The sequence below is a fragment of the Brugia malayi genome (genome assembly GCF_000002995.4).
Source record: "Brugia malayi strain FR3 genome assembly, contig: Bm_v4_Chr1_scaffold_001, whole genome shotgun sequence".
NCBI lineage: Eukaryota > Metazoa > Nematoda > Chromadorea > Rhabditida > Onchocercidae > Brugia > Brugia malayi.
In genome coordinates this window covers 6,121,109-6,135,422 of record NW_025062475.1, presented here as the reverse complement: position 1 = coordinate 6,135,422, position 14,314 = coordinate 6,121,109, and the positions used below count along the sequence as shown (strand labels likewise).

The 14,314-nt window shown below is 33.0% G+C and overlaps 1 protein-coding gene across 2 annotated transcripts in view; it reads right to left on the bottom strand.

Moving 5' to 3' along the window:
• Positions 1–986: 986 nt before the first annotated feature.
• The window catches only part of Bma-cdh-4, a gene marked incomplete at both ends in the record, with an annotated part of 31,376 nt that continues 18,048 nt past the window's right edge, over positions 987–14,314 (bottom strand). Inside the window, 33 exons of one of the 2 annotated variants that reach the window (XM_043076726.1) lie at positions 987–1,124; positions 1,332–1,525; positions 1,621–1,743; positions 1,831–1,915; positions 1,999–2,095; positions 2,189–2,313; positions 2,412–2,585; positions 2,836–3,004; positions 3,297–3,426; positions 3,730–3,849; positions 4,093–4,253; positions 4,533–4,691; positions 5,047–5,151; positions 5,294–5,508; positions 5,603–5,757; positions 5,915–6,029; positions 6,388–6,621; positions 7,058–7,230; positions 7,429–7,600; positions 7,846–8,058; positions 8,187–8,354; positions 8,523–8,714; positions 9,214–9,357; positions 9,854–9,982; positions 10,171–10,385; positions 10,479–10,688; positions 10,978–11,180; positions 11,740–11,909; positions 12,064–12,288; positions 12,677–12,862; positions 13,036–13,299; positions 13,450–13,689; positions 14,195–14,310. In XM_043076726.1, coding sequence (XP_042932660.1) covers positions 987–1,124; positions 1,332–1,525; positions 1,621–1,743; positions 1,831–1,915; positions 1,999–2,095; positions 2,189–2,313; positions 2,412–2,585; positions 2,836–3,004; positions 3,297–3,426; positions 3,730–3,849; positions 4,093–4,253; positions 4,533–4,691; positions 5,047–5,151; positions 5,294–5,508; positions 5,603–5,757; positions 5,915–6,029; positions 6,388–6,621; positions 7,058–7,230; positions 7,429–7,600; positions 7,846–8,058; positions 8,187–8,354; positions 8,523–8,714; positions 9,214–9,357; positions 9,854–9,982; positions 10,171–10,385; positions 10,479–10,688; positions 10,978–11,180; positions 11,740–11,909; positions 12,064–12,288; positions 12,677–12,862; positions 13,036–13,299; positions 13,450–13,689; positions 14,195–14,310 — 5,519 coding nt within the window. The remainder of the gene's footprint in view (positions 1,125–1,331; positions 1,526–1,620; positions 1,744–1,830; positions 1,916–1,998; positions 2,096–2,188; positions 2,314–2,411; positions 2,586–2,835; positions 3,005–3,296; positions 3,427–3,729; positions 3,850–4,092; positions 4,254–4,532; positions 4,692–5,046; positions 5,152–5,293; positions 5,509–5,602; positions 5,758–5,914; positions 6,030–6,387; positions 6,622–7,057; positions 7,231–7,428; positions 7,601–7,845; positions 8,059–8,186; positions 8,355–8,522; positions 8,715–9,213; positions 9,358–9,853; positions 9,983–10,170; positions 10,386–10,478; positions 10,689–10,977; positions 11,181–11,739; positions 11,910–12,063; positions 12,289–12,676; positions 12,863–13,035; positions 13,300–13,449; positions 13,690–14,194; positions 14,311–14,314) is intronic. The other variant, XM_043076727.1, reaches the window with a different exon arrangement.

Here is a 14,314-nt window from a genome sequence, read left to right as displayed (position 1 = left end):
CTAGTTTTAGGAATCGTTCACTGAAATCACTTCCACAATAACAATAAGTGATTTCGATAAATGTTTGCATTATAGTGAATATAGCATATTTTGTATTTTCATACAAAAAGAAACGAAAAATAATTAAGAAGAATAATATTTGAAATCAAAGGAATTAAGGACTGGTCATTGTTTGCAATGGGAATTTGTTTCTACAAAATTCTTAAATTTTCCAGTAAAATTTAACCAATTTTTCTATATGTGTGAATTAAAAAATAAAAATTTTCATTGATTTCAAGTACGGAATGCTATAATGCACTACTATAAAAAATGGAAGTTTATCACAACAATGATAAAAATAGTGTTGCTTTAGAACATTGCTTGTTTTCAATAGCTGTGAGATGGAGATTTGTGCAGAATTATTAGGTCAATAAGATTAAACAACTGATAAACCGAGGCAACTCTGCATTTGAACGTTTTAAGATATTTGAGACAACACGAAGCAATAGCAGTTACTCAACAAAATGATAAACAGTGTACAAAGAGAAAAAAATAAAAGTTACCCGTATCTCGAGAAGTCTTGATGATAATTTTAGTAGCTCTTCTTCCATGGAATGGAATTTGTTATATATATGTATATATCATAACATAACAACTTCTAAATAAACCAGACAGGAACGAGCAGATAATGAGAGTTTCTAAAATTTCAAGACTTCTTGAATATTCCTGGAATTCTAATCAATTCCTGGACAGTTATGAAATGAGCGGCTGCATATGAAACAAATGTCACTAGAATCAGCTTAAGTGCATGAAAAAAAAGCTAGATATGGTGCAATTTTTGTATGTGATACGTAAAAGTAAAATGGGCCAACTTGAACAACACGCATAAGTGATCAGATCACAGCCCAGAACATAGCCATAAAACTCGTATTGTAGTTAATAAGAAAAATTTAGGATACAATTAAAGGAATAGAGATACGACATATAAGTGAGAACAGCAGAGCGAATCAAAGGACAGCCATTGTTTGATGTACATTTGAAGATGTGGAAGTGTTCACCGTTCGATCATCGTCACTGTCATCAATATTACCGAAATCTTCAAATCTTTCCAATGAATGCGCTAATTCTGAGGTTGACTGCGTTTTCTACAACTATCATTTATTTTAAGCGCTTCAACATTGACTCTTTCATCAAACTTCTGTTTCTAAGAAGAAAGTGAAATAAAAAATTTTCTTCAGTTTCAAACAAACATAATTGCATATGAAATAATACTATTTGTGAACAATTCAAAAGCAACATCAGTTGAATGGTTGCATATTAAAATTTTTTCTCGATTCAATAATGGAAAATACCTTAACTATCTTTGAAGACTTTTTGTCACCAACATCAATGGCTGGTTCATCGTAAACACGATTTGGGACATCACTACTACTGACAATAGCTTTACTGTTTTTCCGTTTAATATTATGCGCTGGTGGAGGCGGAGGTTTCCTGTGCTGTGAAGGTTTCACTTCATCTGGATATGAGAAATCAGCACTTTCCATTCCTTAAATATGAAAAAAAAGATGCATAAAAACAAGTGAAAGAAACGATATTAACCTCAATGTATTTGTGCATCAAAAGAAGGAAAAAGAAAGTAACCATCACTATCACTTGTCTCCAACAGTGGTCTTCTTTGACTCTCTGAACTTTGTATTATTACTCTGCGATGTACCGGTTGCATTGTCATATAGTCGTCATCGTCCTTTATATTTAATGAACAATCTACAACTCTCACATAAATCAAACTATTCTAATAAGTTTAATTCAAATTCATGGTGAAACTGATGAATTTCTAACAAAGTGACTAACCGTTTGTAACATTCTTGTTGATACCAGCACTACTCTTCAGACGTTCACCGCGTAATTCAGCAGCTGCATCACAAGCTTCATTTATCTGAAAATACAAAACACGAAAATCCTGCTGTAAAAAGATCAACAACATTCACACAATGAGATTTCACAAACTCATATGTTTACCCTTTTCTCACACTGTTTACGCCAATCTTCCTTTGTTTGAGCCTCATTGGACGCACGGATATATCTTGTCCTTTTCATCCCAGTTTTATATCTTGGCCTAGAAAAAAGTGGCACACAAGTTTAATTGTTAAATTCATGAAAACAAAATTTATTGCAGCATTTCAACAAAATATGAATAATTCTGCATTACCCAGAAGATCGACGACACCGATCAGCAACGGATAACTGTAATTGGGACGATGAGCAACTTGCCATTTCATCATCATCTCCCATAATCACTTCGCCATATCTTCTCAGTGTCTCATTGCTAGCAAGCTAAACATATTGAGCTATTTTATTGCAATATCTGAGAAGATAACTCAATAATTCATTCAAGAAGAAAAAATTCAATGATCAAAAGAAAATCAACATACAGGTTCGATTTCATCGCAGCTAACAATACAACGTTCTGAACCACAATTTCTTATCGATCCCGACTCTGCGATCCAACGAATTCTGCATCTATTCGAACCTGCTAACGAAGGAGATCGACTAGCACCTCCGATCGAAGAGCTACTTATTCGTTCATGGATTGGGAGAGGACGTACCTATAATTGTTCACTTCTGTTCGACATTTTAAAAGTTTCATTTTCTAGCGGTATAAGTCTATATTTTAAAAGGTAACAATAGTCAGTGACCAAGTAATTTTAATAAAAATTCACACAAGTGCTGAACAACTGAGCAGCTCGAGAAATAAGAATTCTTAAATTAATAAATATCTTCTAAAACTTGATTTCTCATCTAATCAATTCAAAAAACATCGTTTGCAGAAAAGAAATTGAGAACTATAATCTTTACCTGAACTGTAGGCAAGCCTTTCTCGTAATTGCTATTATGTAAACGCGGAAATAACGGTGGTGCTGGTGTCACACCAGCATGTGACACACCTTCGTACGACATTGACACTCGTGGATTGTAGTTATTTGTTTCGTATTCCATTTCCCTTACTTTCGGTGATTTCCGACTCCTACAATTTTGATGAAGTTTGCTTCAACTAATGAAGTGTAAAGGTGTATATATTTGCTAATGCTGAATTTGAGATCAACGTTAGGCATCTTGAAATCACTGCCATTCATTATTATTAATTATCAATGCATTATCATTGTTACCATCATTATTATTACCATTTATTATCACCATCCACTATTATTATTATCCATCATTATTATTAGTAGCATTATAATTAATTCACTATAGTATTTACTATTACTATTATTATTAGTTATATTATTTGCTAAGTCTAGCCAAAAAGATCGAACTTTTTAATACGCAAATAAATGCATATAATAAGGGTGGCAAAGATTATGAGAAGTAATATAACGATAATCAAGCCAGCAATCTTGATTGCATTCAATGGCCAACCATCTGCTATCAAATCCGTTATTCGATCTGCAACATTTCTTATTCCGTTCAATTTCCATTTTAAGCTACCATTCTTTTAGTTTATTATCTGTGTAATTGCATCAAGTTTGGATCACTTCATTGTTTTAAACACTTTGTTTTAAACAAATTATTATAGCTACATTATTAATGATACATTAAATTTAATATTGGTTTTAATATTATGCATTAAACATTAAATTTAGTATTAATATTATCATAATTTCATCTGGTTTTGTAAAAAACACGGTAAATAATAAAAGAAGAATTCGGCAACTGTCCCAAAAAACAGATTTATGTGCAATTGTATACCTTTACAAGCTGTTCCTGAATATCCATGGGAACAATTACATATGAAAGTGGCAGAATGAGGCAAGCGTATACAACTTCCAAAATGACCACAAGGATTTGACAAACATGGATCCCAATCTCCTAAAAATCAAAATCACTTAATAAATCTATACTTAATATTTCACTATAATGTACAGGTCATTTTCATTCCTTGCTCTTGAATTAGTGCGTAAAACGTGAACATACCATTGGATGATATTTACACATTTACAACTTCTTTTTAAATTATACAAAGCAATAATTGCTGTATTTTTAAAAATAATTAAAAAAGCAACTTTATCTTCTTTCCAAAAATCATAAGACCTCTCAACCTGAGTTACTTACCTCTCAACTGGCAAGTTTTCCCTGTAAAGCCATGTGGACAGCTGCAGTAAAAGTCATTATGCAAATTGATACATTCTACACCACGAGGACAAGGACGTGAAACACACGGTGTTAGGTCGATTTCACAGTTGCTACCAGAATATCGGGGAGGACAAGCACATCTGAAGTTATTAACGTGAAAGATAAAATAGAAAATATTTTGAATCCAAACCACAAATAATCACAAAAAAGTATGCAAAAACATATAAGTGTATTAATTAATAGGTATTAACTATTTGATTATACTAAGATTTCTGGCAAAAGATATTTGCGCAGATATTAATACACCAAAGATTCTAGTAGTAAATGATTGAAAGAAATTTTGGTAAACTAACAATTAATTATAAATGATTTTCAATATTTTGTATACTGATTGCTTAAAACATTAGAAAATAACTTACTCATAAGCTTTTTCACTGGAAGGAATACAAGTACCCTCGTTTTTACAGGGGTTTGCAGCACACGGAGCACTGACGATAGCATTACAGTTTAAACGAGTATTATAGAGATAAAGACTCTGTTTCGTCTTCGATACTTCATAACCATCAACAGAAATACGTCTAAAAATACTTCCATACTTTGTCATCAGACTATAAATAACAGAAAGAAGGAATGAACTGGTCATAAGATGAAAACGAAAAGTAGTCAAAGGACATACATGAACTCTTGAAAACTGATGGTGTAGTTCCTAAAGGATGAAAAAGATAAATGATCAATGGGAGAAATCAAGATTCAATCATATATTCAAATAAATCTTCATCCACCCAGTAACTAAGCCAAACTCAAACTCAAGGTTCATTACTATAGGCAACTAATGTTAAATAATGAGAATTTCTACATGTCATGACGAAAGCTATTCTGTTATAGATAGACAGAATTATAGCATCGCATTTTGAAATGGCACAAAAAGCAAACCCGAAACAACCGATCATTCCCTTGGTTACTATTGGCTTCAGATCATTTGCCGTTGTGAAAGTACTATCGTCGACCGATTGTGTAACCATAGCACCAAAAGTAAGTCTAAAAGTAAATATAAATACAGTGGAAATAGAAAACCATTACTGAGGTTCTATAAATTTTTCAAGGACCAGATTTCTAAACAAAAAATAAATATAATAAGAAGCAGCTAGAAAATATAGTTTGTTAATAATATTAAAATTACCTTATATCTTGTCGATAAAGGTTTACGACGTCACTACCCTGTGGACTGTCACCTTCCTTTTCATACAAACCGTCCAGCACAAGTTTTGCGTGCCTGCTTCTTCTCGATACTTTTAAAGAATGCCATTTGCCATCACTAACCGTCTGCTGGTTAATGCGAACTACTCCCGGTCCAGTACCGCAGTTCCAGCGATATTGTACATATCGTCTCTCAACCTAAAATTCGAACAAATCTTGTGATAACTAAAATTTGTAGTTTTCTTTCAAACTTTTATAAAAAAGAAAATGTGCAAGAGATGTCTCTGTTCACCTCAATGGTATGAAAGTCTGAATTGCCAGCTCCGTACATAATGACTGCATCTGCACTTGTAGTCCGGAAATAAATCGTTAACTCCAGTCGCCGTTCTACGGAGTTTGCAACGGTTATCTGGAAAAAGCCATCACCACCAACTCCAATTTCCGCACCTGTAACAGCACAGAAAACTTTTTAAGAAATGCGAAGATAGAACATAATTTAGAAAATTTAAAAACAACTGAAGCACATTTTTTGAGGAATTCAACTTATCTGTTTTAACTGTCACTTACTGCTAACTTTTTAAAACAAAAGTCTATTTCAACTAACCTTGACTGCATTCTCGCCTATCTCTACCGCAAACGGTCGCATCACAACGATCGCCAGTAGTGCCTGGTGGGCAAATGCAATCAAACCCAATGTCTGTATTCATCGGAACGCATATCTGCAATTTCCAACAATACGTTGATTTAGTATTTCATCTATATGGCCTTCTAAAATTTGAAAGTTTCTAAATCTATAATTACATTACTCTAGCATCAGTTTTGTTGTAAACAAGTAAATGTTTAATTAAACAACAGAACGACTGTGCATTTAATAATTAATCAATGTAATTAGCAATCATTAGTCTATTTTACGCTGTTTGAAGTGTTGACTTTGATTAAAAGTATGGTCAGTACTACCACGTCGAATTTACGTAAGATTTAAAATTTTACTTCAAGTCTGTTATATATACTAAAGCATATTTGAGAAAGTAAAATGAGGTGGATGGAATCTTCTCTACGATACGCACAATAAATGACCTCTTCCTTGGTGCACTGATCACGACTGCATTTATCAACTGGTATATCACAACGCTTCCCGGCATAACCAGTCCGGCATGTACAATCGTAGGTTCTGAGGTGCACAGGAGCGCTGAATGACTGACGATCGGTCTTATAGCAGACATTATGAGTGTCATCCAAATATAAACGATCCCTGCATTCGCCATTAGCACATACGTCTCGTCGACACATTTCCGTTATTATTGATATAATCTATGGCAAGAAAAGCGTAAGTTCAAACTTAATGAAGATAAACAGTCGAACTTAATGTGGAATGAAAATCTTCCACGAAAGAAAACAAAAAAAAAGACTAATTAATACTTTCCACCTTCCAACGCACGCAGTGAAAATATTCTGAAAATTCCCTTTCAGAATTTTTTTTTATTCTTTTGAGGTGAAGTGCGGAAGCAAAATTTAAGGCGTAATACACATTATTTTCTGAAACATCTGAAACTTATGGGTTACGATGACAGTCCCATTGTTCCAGTTATGTTTTAGTTATCCTACGAAAGCGGATTTTGGGTCGTGAAATGTTGAATCGAGAAGCTTAACCTATAATCTTTCTTCTAAGATTTTCGGGTATTTTTCAAAATTTGACCCACATTTATAATAAGCATTTTGATATTATAAAATGTAACTATTAAAAAACCTCTCGGCCAATATCATCGCTTAATTGAGCAACATTATCTTCAAGTCTTTGTCGAATGAAATTAGGTCGATGATATCCACGAGAATCAGCCCGTGATACTGTGAATAGAATATCCAAGTCCTGCTCTGATGTCGTTTTATTATTCAACTGACGGGCAAGAAGATGATGTCGGACTAAATTACTTTTACTTACATAATGTCAGATTATGTTTTACTTTTAAAAGCGACCAACTCAGGGCAAATTGGAAATGAAATGATATTCAAATTATTCGAAAAATATTTAATATGTAAAGTAAGAATAATGAATAAAGATCAGAAACTCATCACATTTAGCAAAAAGTTTGTCAAACAATGTGAAAAGTATTAACTTACCCAAAGTGGATTGCACAGATAAAATCCGAACGTTTTGTGGTTTTACATTCAGGAATCTAGACAAAGAGTGCATGAAATTCTTGACGTGTTTGTTAAAAAATGTTTCTCCCAAAAGATTATGAATCCGAACGCTTACGGAATGATCCAATGCATCCTGGTCAATTGAGATCACCTAAAATCCATGATTTTCAGAAGGATCCACGATTTTTGAACTTACAATCACACTTTGTCGTATTGTTTTCTATTTTCAATCTGAGCAAAAAAAGTTTAAACTTGTTTTCATTTAAGGAAATATGAAGCACCTAAAATTGAATAATCAGTATGAGTATTCGAATCACTGAACACTAATCACAAACAGCAGTAGTATGCTAATTATTTACTGCAGTGTTTATTAACTTACGGTGAACTAACACTTACATCAATTACAACTGGCACCACAGCGATATATTTACCATCGGTCACAGAAACATTAAAACGGTAAGTTCCCGCAAGAAGATCAGCTTCACCGATGATATCACCTGTTTCCGAATCAATACTAAATGGAATTTTAGAATGCTGGTGATTCGACCAGATGGTATTAGCACTGGCTTCGCGATCAGCTAATGAATAACGCAGCATATCCGTTGAGTCCTATAAGTTAAGAAAATGACGCATATTTGCGTTAGCAACGGTTATACATGATAGAACTGATGAGAGAGTGTTACACGTTACAACCCGTGATATTATCAGTGATTATTTGCTAAATACCAAATGCTAACTTCATCTGTCGCCATGATTTTACCTACGATCCCACCCAGAAATTCTCCCATCAGTGTATTCAGAGTAATTTTCAATGGATTGCTCTGCGGTGCATGGCGACTTTCCTCTTTAACAAACAACGTCATTGGGCATTCCGTTGATAAATTATCTCTATCAGAAACTTTAACCTGAAAAATAAAAAAAAAAATTGAAAGAAATAAAGCACGAAATTCTTCAAATTTTGATAAATTTAAATATTATTACTAATTTCATACCGAAGCTGTCATCATTTGATCTCAGAAAACCTAAAATTAAAATTAAAGAAGAAATAAATCGTGTGAAATTTAAAAACATACCGACAAAAGATAAACTTCTTTTTTGGCATGTGGTGGCAACCGTTTTGTAGTGATTAGGTTCAGGTTACGATCAAAAGCAAATAATGAAGCACCGTCTCCAATAATTTCCAACCTATACGGACCGGTATTTGGTTCTTTATCGTTATCAGTAATGAAGATTGGCAGTATAACATGTCCAGGTTCAACACTTTCCTAGAAAAAACTTAAGTATTAACTACAAATAATTTTTCAAAAAGCACTGAGTGGATTACAAAGCAAAATAGATAGAACAATCAAAAGACTAAAACAATGATATGAATAAAATACTGAAGCTATTGAAACAAGAAAGATAAATATTTTCATAAATATGTAAGCACAATGTAAAAGACAACTAAAACGAAATTTTTTTATGAATGAAAGAATGGATGAAGCGATAGTGAGCTTAGAAAATTAATTCTGAACATTAAATTTGAGTTTTGAGAACTGCTTAAAAGAGAAAAGGTGATAAGTGGTGGCAAAGTGACACTGACATGTTGCTATTTTACTGAAGATATTGAAAATTAGTTATATCATTAATTCCTTATTGTCAAGAGATAAAATACCAACTGGAGATCAGATGCCTCCTAATTATGTCAAAGGAGATAAACAACAATTTGAAAGAGACAAACAATAATAATAAAGTTAATTCACTAAATAAAAACAAACGAAATACCTGAACAACAGCAGTCATATTGCAATGCTTAAAAACGGGAGCATTATCATTCTCATCCTCAACTTCAATCTCAACAATTGTGGAATCAGAGAGAGGTGGAGTACCACCATCCACTGCTTTCACTATCAAACGATAAGTACTCTTCTGCAAAAAGTTAGACATTATATACAACTGACCATAGTTGTTACACTGTCAACTTTTAAGTGAGAAGTTATGATTGCTGGAATTGTGCATTATCCTACAATTCCGAAAAATATGCTTCTAGGATGCTGAGAAATAGTAAGAGGATGAGAAAAATACTAGTTTTGTTCTTGATGAATAAAATTCTGTTGTAGTGACAGCAAAATGACAACCATCGTCTTTACTAAATACAATTGATTGTAAGATTTACCGCCCGATTCAATTTTAATAACGAAATTTTTTTACTATTTTTGCTTTCTTCATAGGTAAACACACATAATATTAGCTCCTATAACTAACATTTATTTTAAAATAATTACAATATCTAAAAATTGAAACATTACTAATTCAAATTTAGAGAAAAAATTCGAAAATTTTCAGTAAACTACTGATTCTGCTGGATATGGCAAATATAAGGAAAACTGTCAACTAATTAGACAGTAAAGCGACAAAAGCGCACCACTTCACGATCAAGCATTTCGGTGGTTGTAATCCACCCATCTTCCTCGATAGTGAAGCCAACTGCATCGTTTGTTATCGAATAAGATACTCGGCCAAAATGTTCACTGTCTGGATCATTTGCCAATACCTGAACAGGAATAGAAGAAATTACGACTTGTAGTAAAAAATAAAAAATTATTCCACTTCCCACATTTTCTCTTTACTAACTAACCATCTGACATTTTCTACCACTTAATTCAACACTGCGATCCAAAACAAAGGCAATTTACAGTAGGATGACATGGAATGCACGAACCATTAATTTAATGACACTACCTGCACAACTTTAGTACCGCGCTGCATATTCTCCAAAACCATAGCTCGGTAAATATGTTGCATAAAAAGCGGTGGATTATCGTTTACATCCAGAATTTCGACATCTATTTCACATGTTGAATTTAGTGGAGGTTTTCCGGAATCTGTTGCAATAACAGATACCATGAATTTTTCCAATTTTTCGAAATCCAGTACAGAAGCTAGTTTCAACAAACCTGAAAAACTAGCATCAGGAATCGTTTTCATATCAAAAACATGGCTATGAATCTGGACAATCGGTTAAAGATTAGAGTGAGAAAAAAAATTACCACTGTTAGCATCAATGCTTAGATATTTAGCGACATCATCAGAGGCCTGCATTTGGTAACTGATAATTTCCTTGTCATCACCTCCATAGGCTTTCAACTGAAGTAACTCTTTCCCAAGTGCTTCATCCTCGGCAATTCGCAGATGATAAATATTCTGTTCAAATACAGGTGCATTGTCATTTACATCACCCACATCAATAATTACTTTTGCTGCAATCAAGCAGCTGGTAATGTACACGAGCATTTACTATGAGAATAGAAATTGAACAAACTCGAAGTTCAATTTAATCGAGTTGGTTTGGAGTAATTTATAATATATATGCAAAGATTAAGCAAGCATTCTTATTTCAGTAGAAATTTCTGTGCTCTGACTTTTTTTTTAACAAGCATATTTTGATTTCAGTAATGGATAATATTAAGCAGATAAGGATATTTAGATGATGAACTTTGATTTAATAATCAAATCACTTGTCAAATTTGTTCAAATTTTAATAGAAACCTTCTGCACTATTCCCTGCTGTGCTAACAGCTAGGACTGAGAAGTCGTATTGATCCTTAATTTCTCGGTCAAGAGAAGAAATCGCTGCTATAACACCAGTTTCGCTATCAATATCAAATAAATCCAGATACTGATTACTATTATTTGCAAATTTAAATGTGACACTACCAATACCATCCAGATCGTCAATGGTTGTTTCCAGTCTAGAAAATAGTTTTTTGAATTTTAAAACTAGAAAATTTACCTCAGAAAATATTATACAAATTAGAGCAATTCACTTAGCATATTTTCTAATGATGATGTACTAAGTGCACAGAAGCGAAAATTAAGAAGATATAAAACAGTATGAGATATGTTTTTAAATAGTAAAGATAATATACAGTATTTAAGCTTCAATTAATATTCGAGTTTTGCATGTTTAAGTTCTACTGGTAAATTGCAAAATTTCAAAATGTTCTGAAGCTAAATTTTGGAAAATAATATCTAAAGATATAAAGTCTGTTTTACTTCATCAATCCATTTTTCATAAATCGTGCGCCCTAATAAAACTTCGCAAATATGAATTTAAACTCGTGTCACTTGCGAAGTTGCATCAATATTTACATGCATTCAAGAATCGCAAATTAGATTCACTTGTTTACATCTACGCCTTTAATGATAGAAGAGGTTAATAGGATAAAATAGGATGTGCTGCTATTTTGGATTAAATTTTTCTCTAACCATGTAACAATTATGACCATGAACTGATCATAAAGTACAAACCTGGTTGCGAATACTTTTTCCTCTTTCGTTGCATTACGATTTTCTCGAACCATACCGTAAAAAACAGGCTGCGTAAACGTAACTCTGCCTTTACTTGTTCTTTCAATTTTAACAATTATGCGCTGAATGCATAAGCTTTCTGGACTTTCCGCCCGAAGAAACAGCTCGACCTGAAAATTTGCTCGCTAATCGGATGCAAAGTCAGTTCCATCATTCACTTGGACAAGTAAATTGGTAAATCGTGTAATTTAAAAAAGACATACGATATTGAAAATCGATTCATCATGTTACAAAAAAAAGAAAGAAGAACCAAAAAAAATAAACCTGATTTGAAATATGTGAACTAAGTTGGTCACGAACAACTACTGTTCCGCTGTTTTCAACAGCAAACAAGTTTGATTCCGATCCGGTAAGATAGAAGCGTAACGATTTCCGCACTTTCTGATATCCCATTTTAATAATAGTGCCAGTTGGTGAATCTTCTGTTATATTTCTAAGGATTTCTCTCGGTTCACATTGAAACTGTGAAAAATTTGACAGCAATTTCACCTGCAACGATAAATGTGAGACATTTAATCAACAAGGTCAGTAATTTCAATTAAAACAATTAAGACGGTAGTTATTAAACAATCGTTTCATGAAAATCTGACTGTGTGTAAATCGATTGTAACACTTTATCTTTCTAACACCTTATCTTTCTTAAATTTTGTCTATTCTGAAAGATTAAGTATTTAAATACTGCGGCATCTGGATATGCAAATTAGAAATTGTTAATAAAACAGTGGTATGCAAATTAGTGAAAATTACAAATAAAACAATGGTATGCAAATTAGAAATTATAAATAAAACAACCAATTAAATGAAAAAATGGAATTTAGTAAATTTATTCATCTGATAGAAAAAAAAAGGAGTAAAACTAATATTCATAACTGCGTACCACAACTTCAGCTGTTGCTGTGTACTTTCCGTCGTGTGCAAGTATCAAAAGATGCGACTCAAGAGAATCTGAATCTGTTGGAAGTTTATGAAGTACAAGACTGTTCATTTCCAATCCAAAGATTCCATGTTCGTTGCCTCTCATAATATACAAACTGGTAACATTGTTGGGATACAAATCAGGATCCTGTTTTTTATCAATTACGTAGCAGAAAAAATATTATTATTCAATTTAAAGCAAATTACTGGAAATATTCTGAAGCTAATTGATGACCTTATAAAGGACAGAATACAGATGTTTCAAACAACCAAGTCATTAAAATAAAATTAAAAAAAGACAGCATGATCAGAATTACTTACATGAACTTGAAGTTGCAAAATGTCCTGCCCCACTCTTAAATCCTCCATATATTGTTCAATAAAATAAGTTTCCTGTGAGAATTGCGGAGGTGAATCATTGACATCTTTGAGGACAACAGTTATTTTCTTCCGTGTGCTTTGTCCACCTCCATCTCGAGCATTAACTATTAGCGCATACTCTTCTATTACCTCTCTGTCAACTTCTTTAAACAGTGAAAGCCAACCTGTTTCTTGGTCCAATTTAAAAGTACTACTGTTATTGCCCTAAAATCGGACAAAGAATACAAGCTTGATAGACTAAATAAAAATATGGTGATTTTTAAAAATATTTCGAGAATTCCCATTCAAAAAAGAAAAACGAGTAAGATTATATGACATCAAATCAATCCAAAATCAATCAAACAATTTTAATACCTCTTCCAAGAAATACTGAACTTTCGAGTTCAAACCCACAGCATCCTCATCTACTGCTCTAATAATCGTAATACTGCTTCCAATTGGCAAATCTTCCGAAATAACGACACGTTCGGAGGTAATTTCAAAGCGTGGCTTGTTATCATTTACATCCGTTATTCTTACTGTCACCAAAGAAACAGCCTTTGCGTTAAGTTGTCTCTGTGAGTGCAAACTCACCAAGAAGCGTATTTCGCGTGTCTGAAAAGAACAAGATGAAAATTTCATACTTCTTTATATTCCAACTTCTTAAACGATTAAAGTGTGTATCTCATGAGGAAAGCGTGTGTATACGTAGGAACTTGTGGTGTAAACACAAATGCTTGTGACATGTAGAAAATCGGTTTACTTATCTCTGCTAATCTTGATGGTGCAGTACATTTTTTTTTTTTTTTTCAATTTACAAATCTGGTACTGAATGCTCTCTCAGAGACTTCTGAAAGCACAGAAGATATATCACATCATTAAGAGGAATCGGAAGAATGAGGAAAACAATCAGAGGGAGGCACCGTCCGTCTTGCTCATAATTGGAGCACATTCCGGTTGGTTCAATTCAAAAATCAACATAGTTCGATTCAAAGATTCCTTTCAATATGAGGAATCACAGAGCACTTAATACGGCAGAAATATCGCTCCAATGATATTGAAGATTAAATGTTCTATTTAATCCATCCAGTTCTAACAAGAATTTCAATTTAAAACAAACTTTCTCATAATCCAGCACACTGTTCACAACAATTTGTCCACTTTCTTGTTTCACGGAAAACGGAAAATCAGATAAATTATCCATTGAAACCAATGAAAAAAAAACATCCGAAAGTTCTGA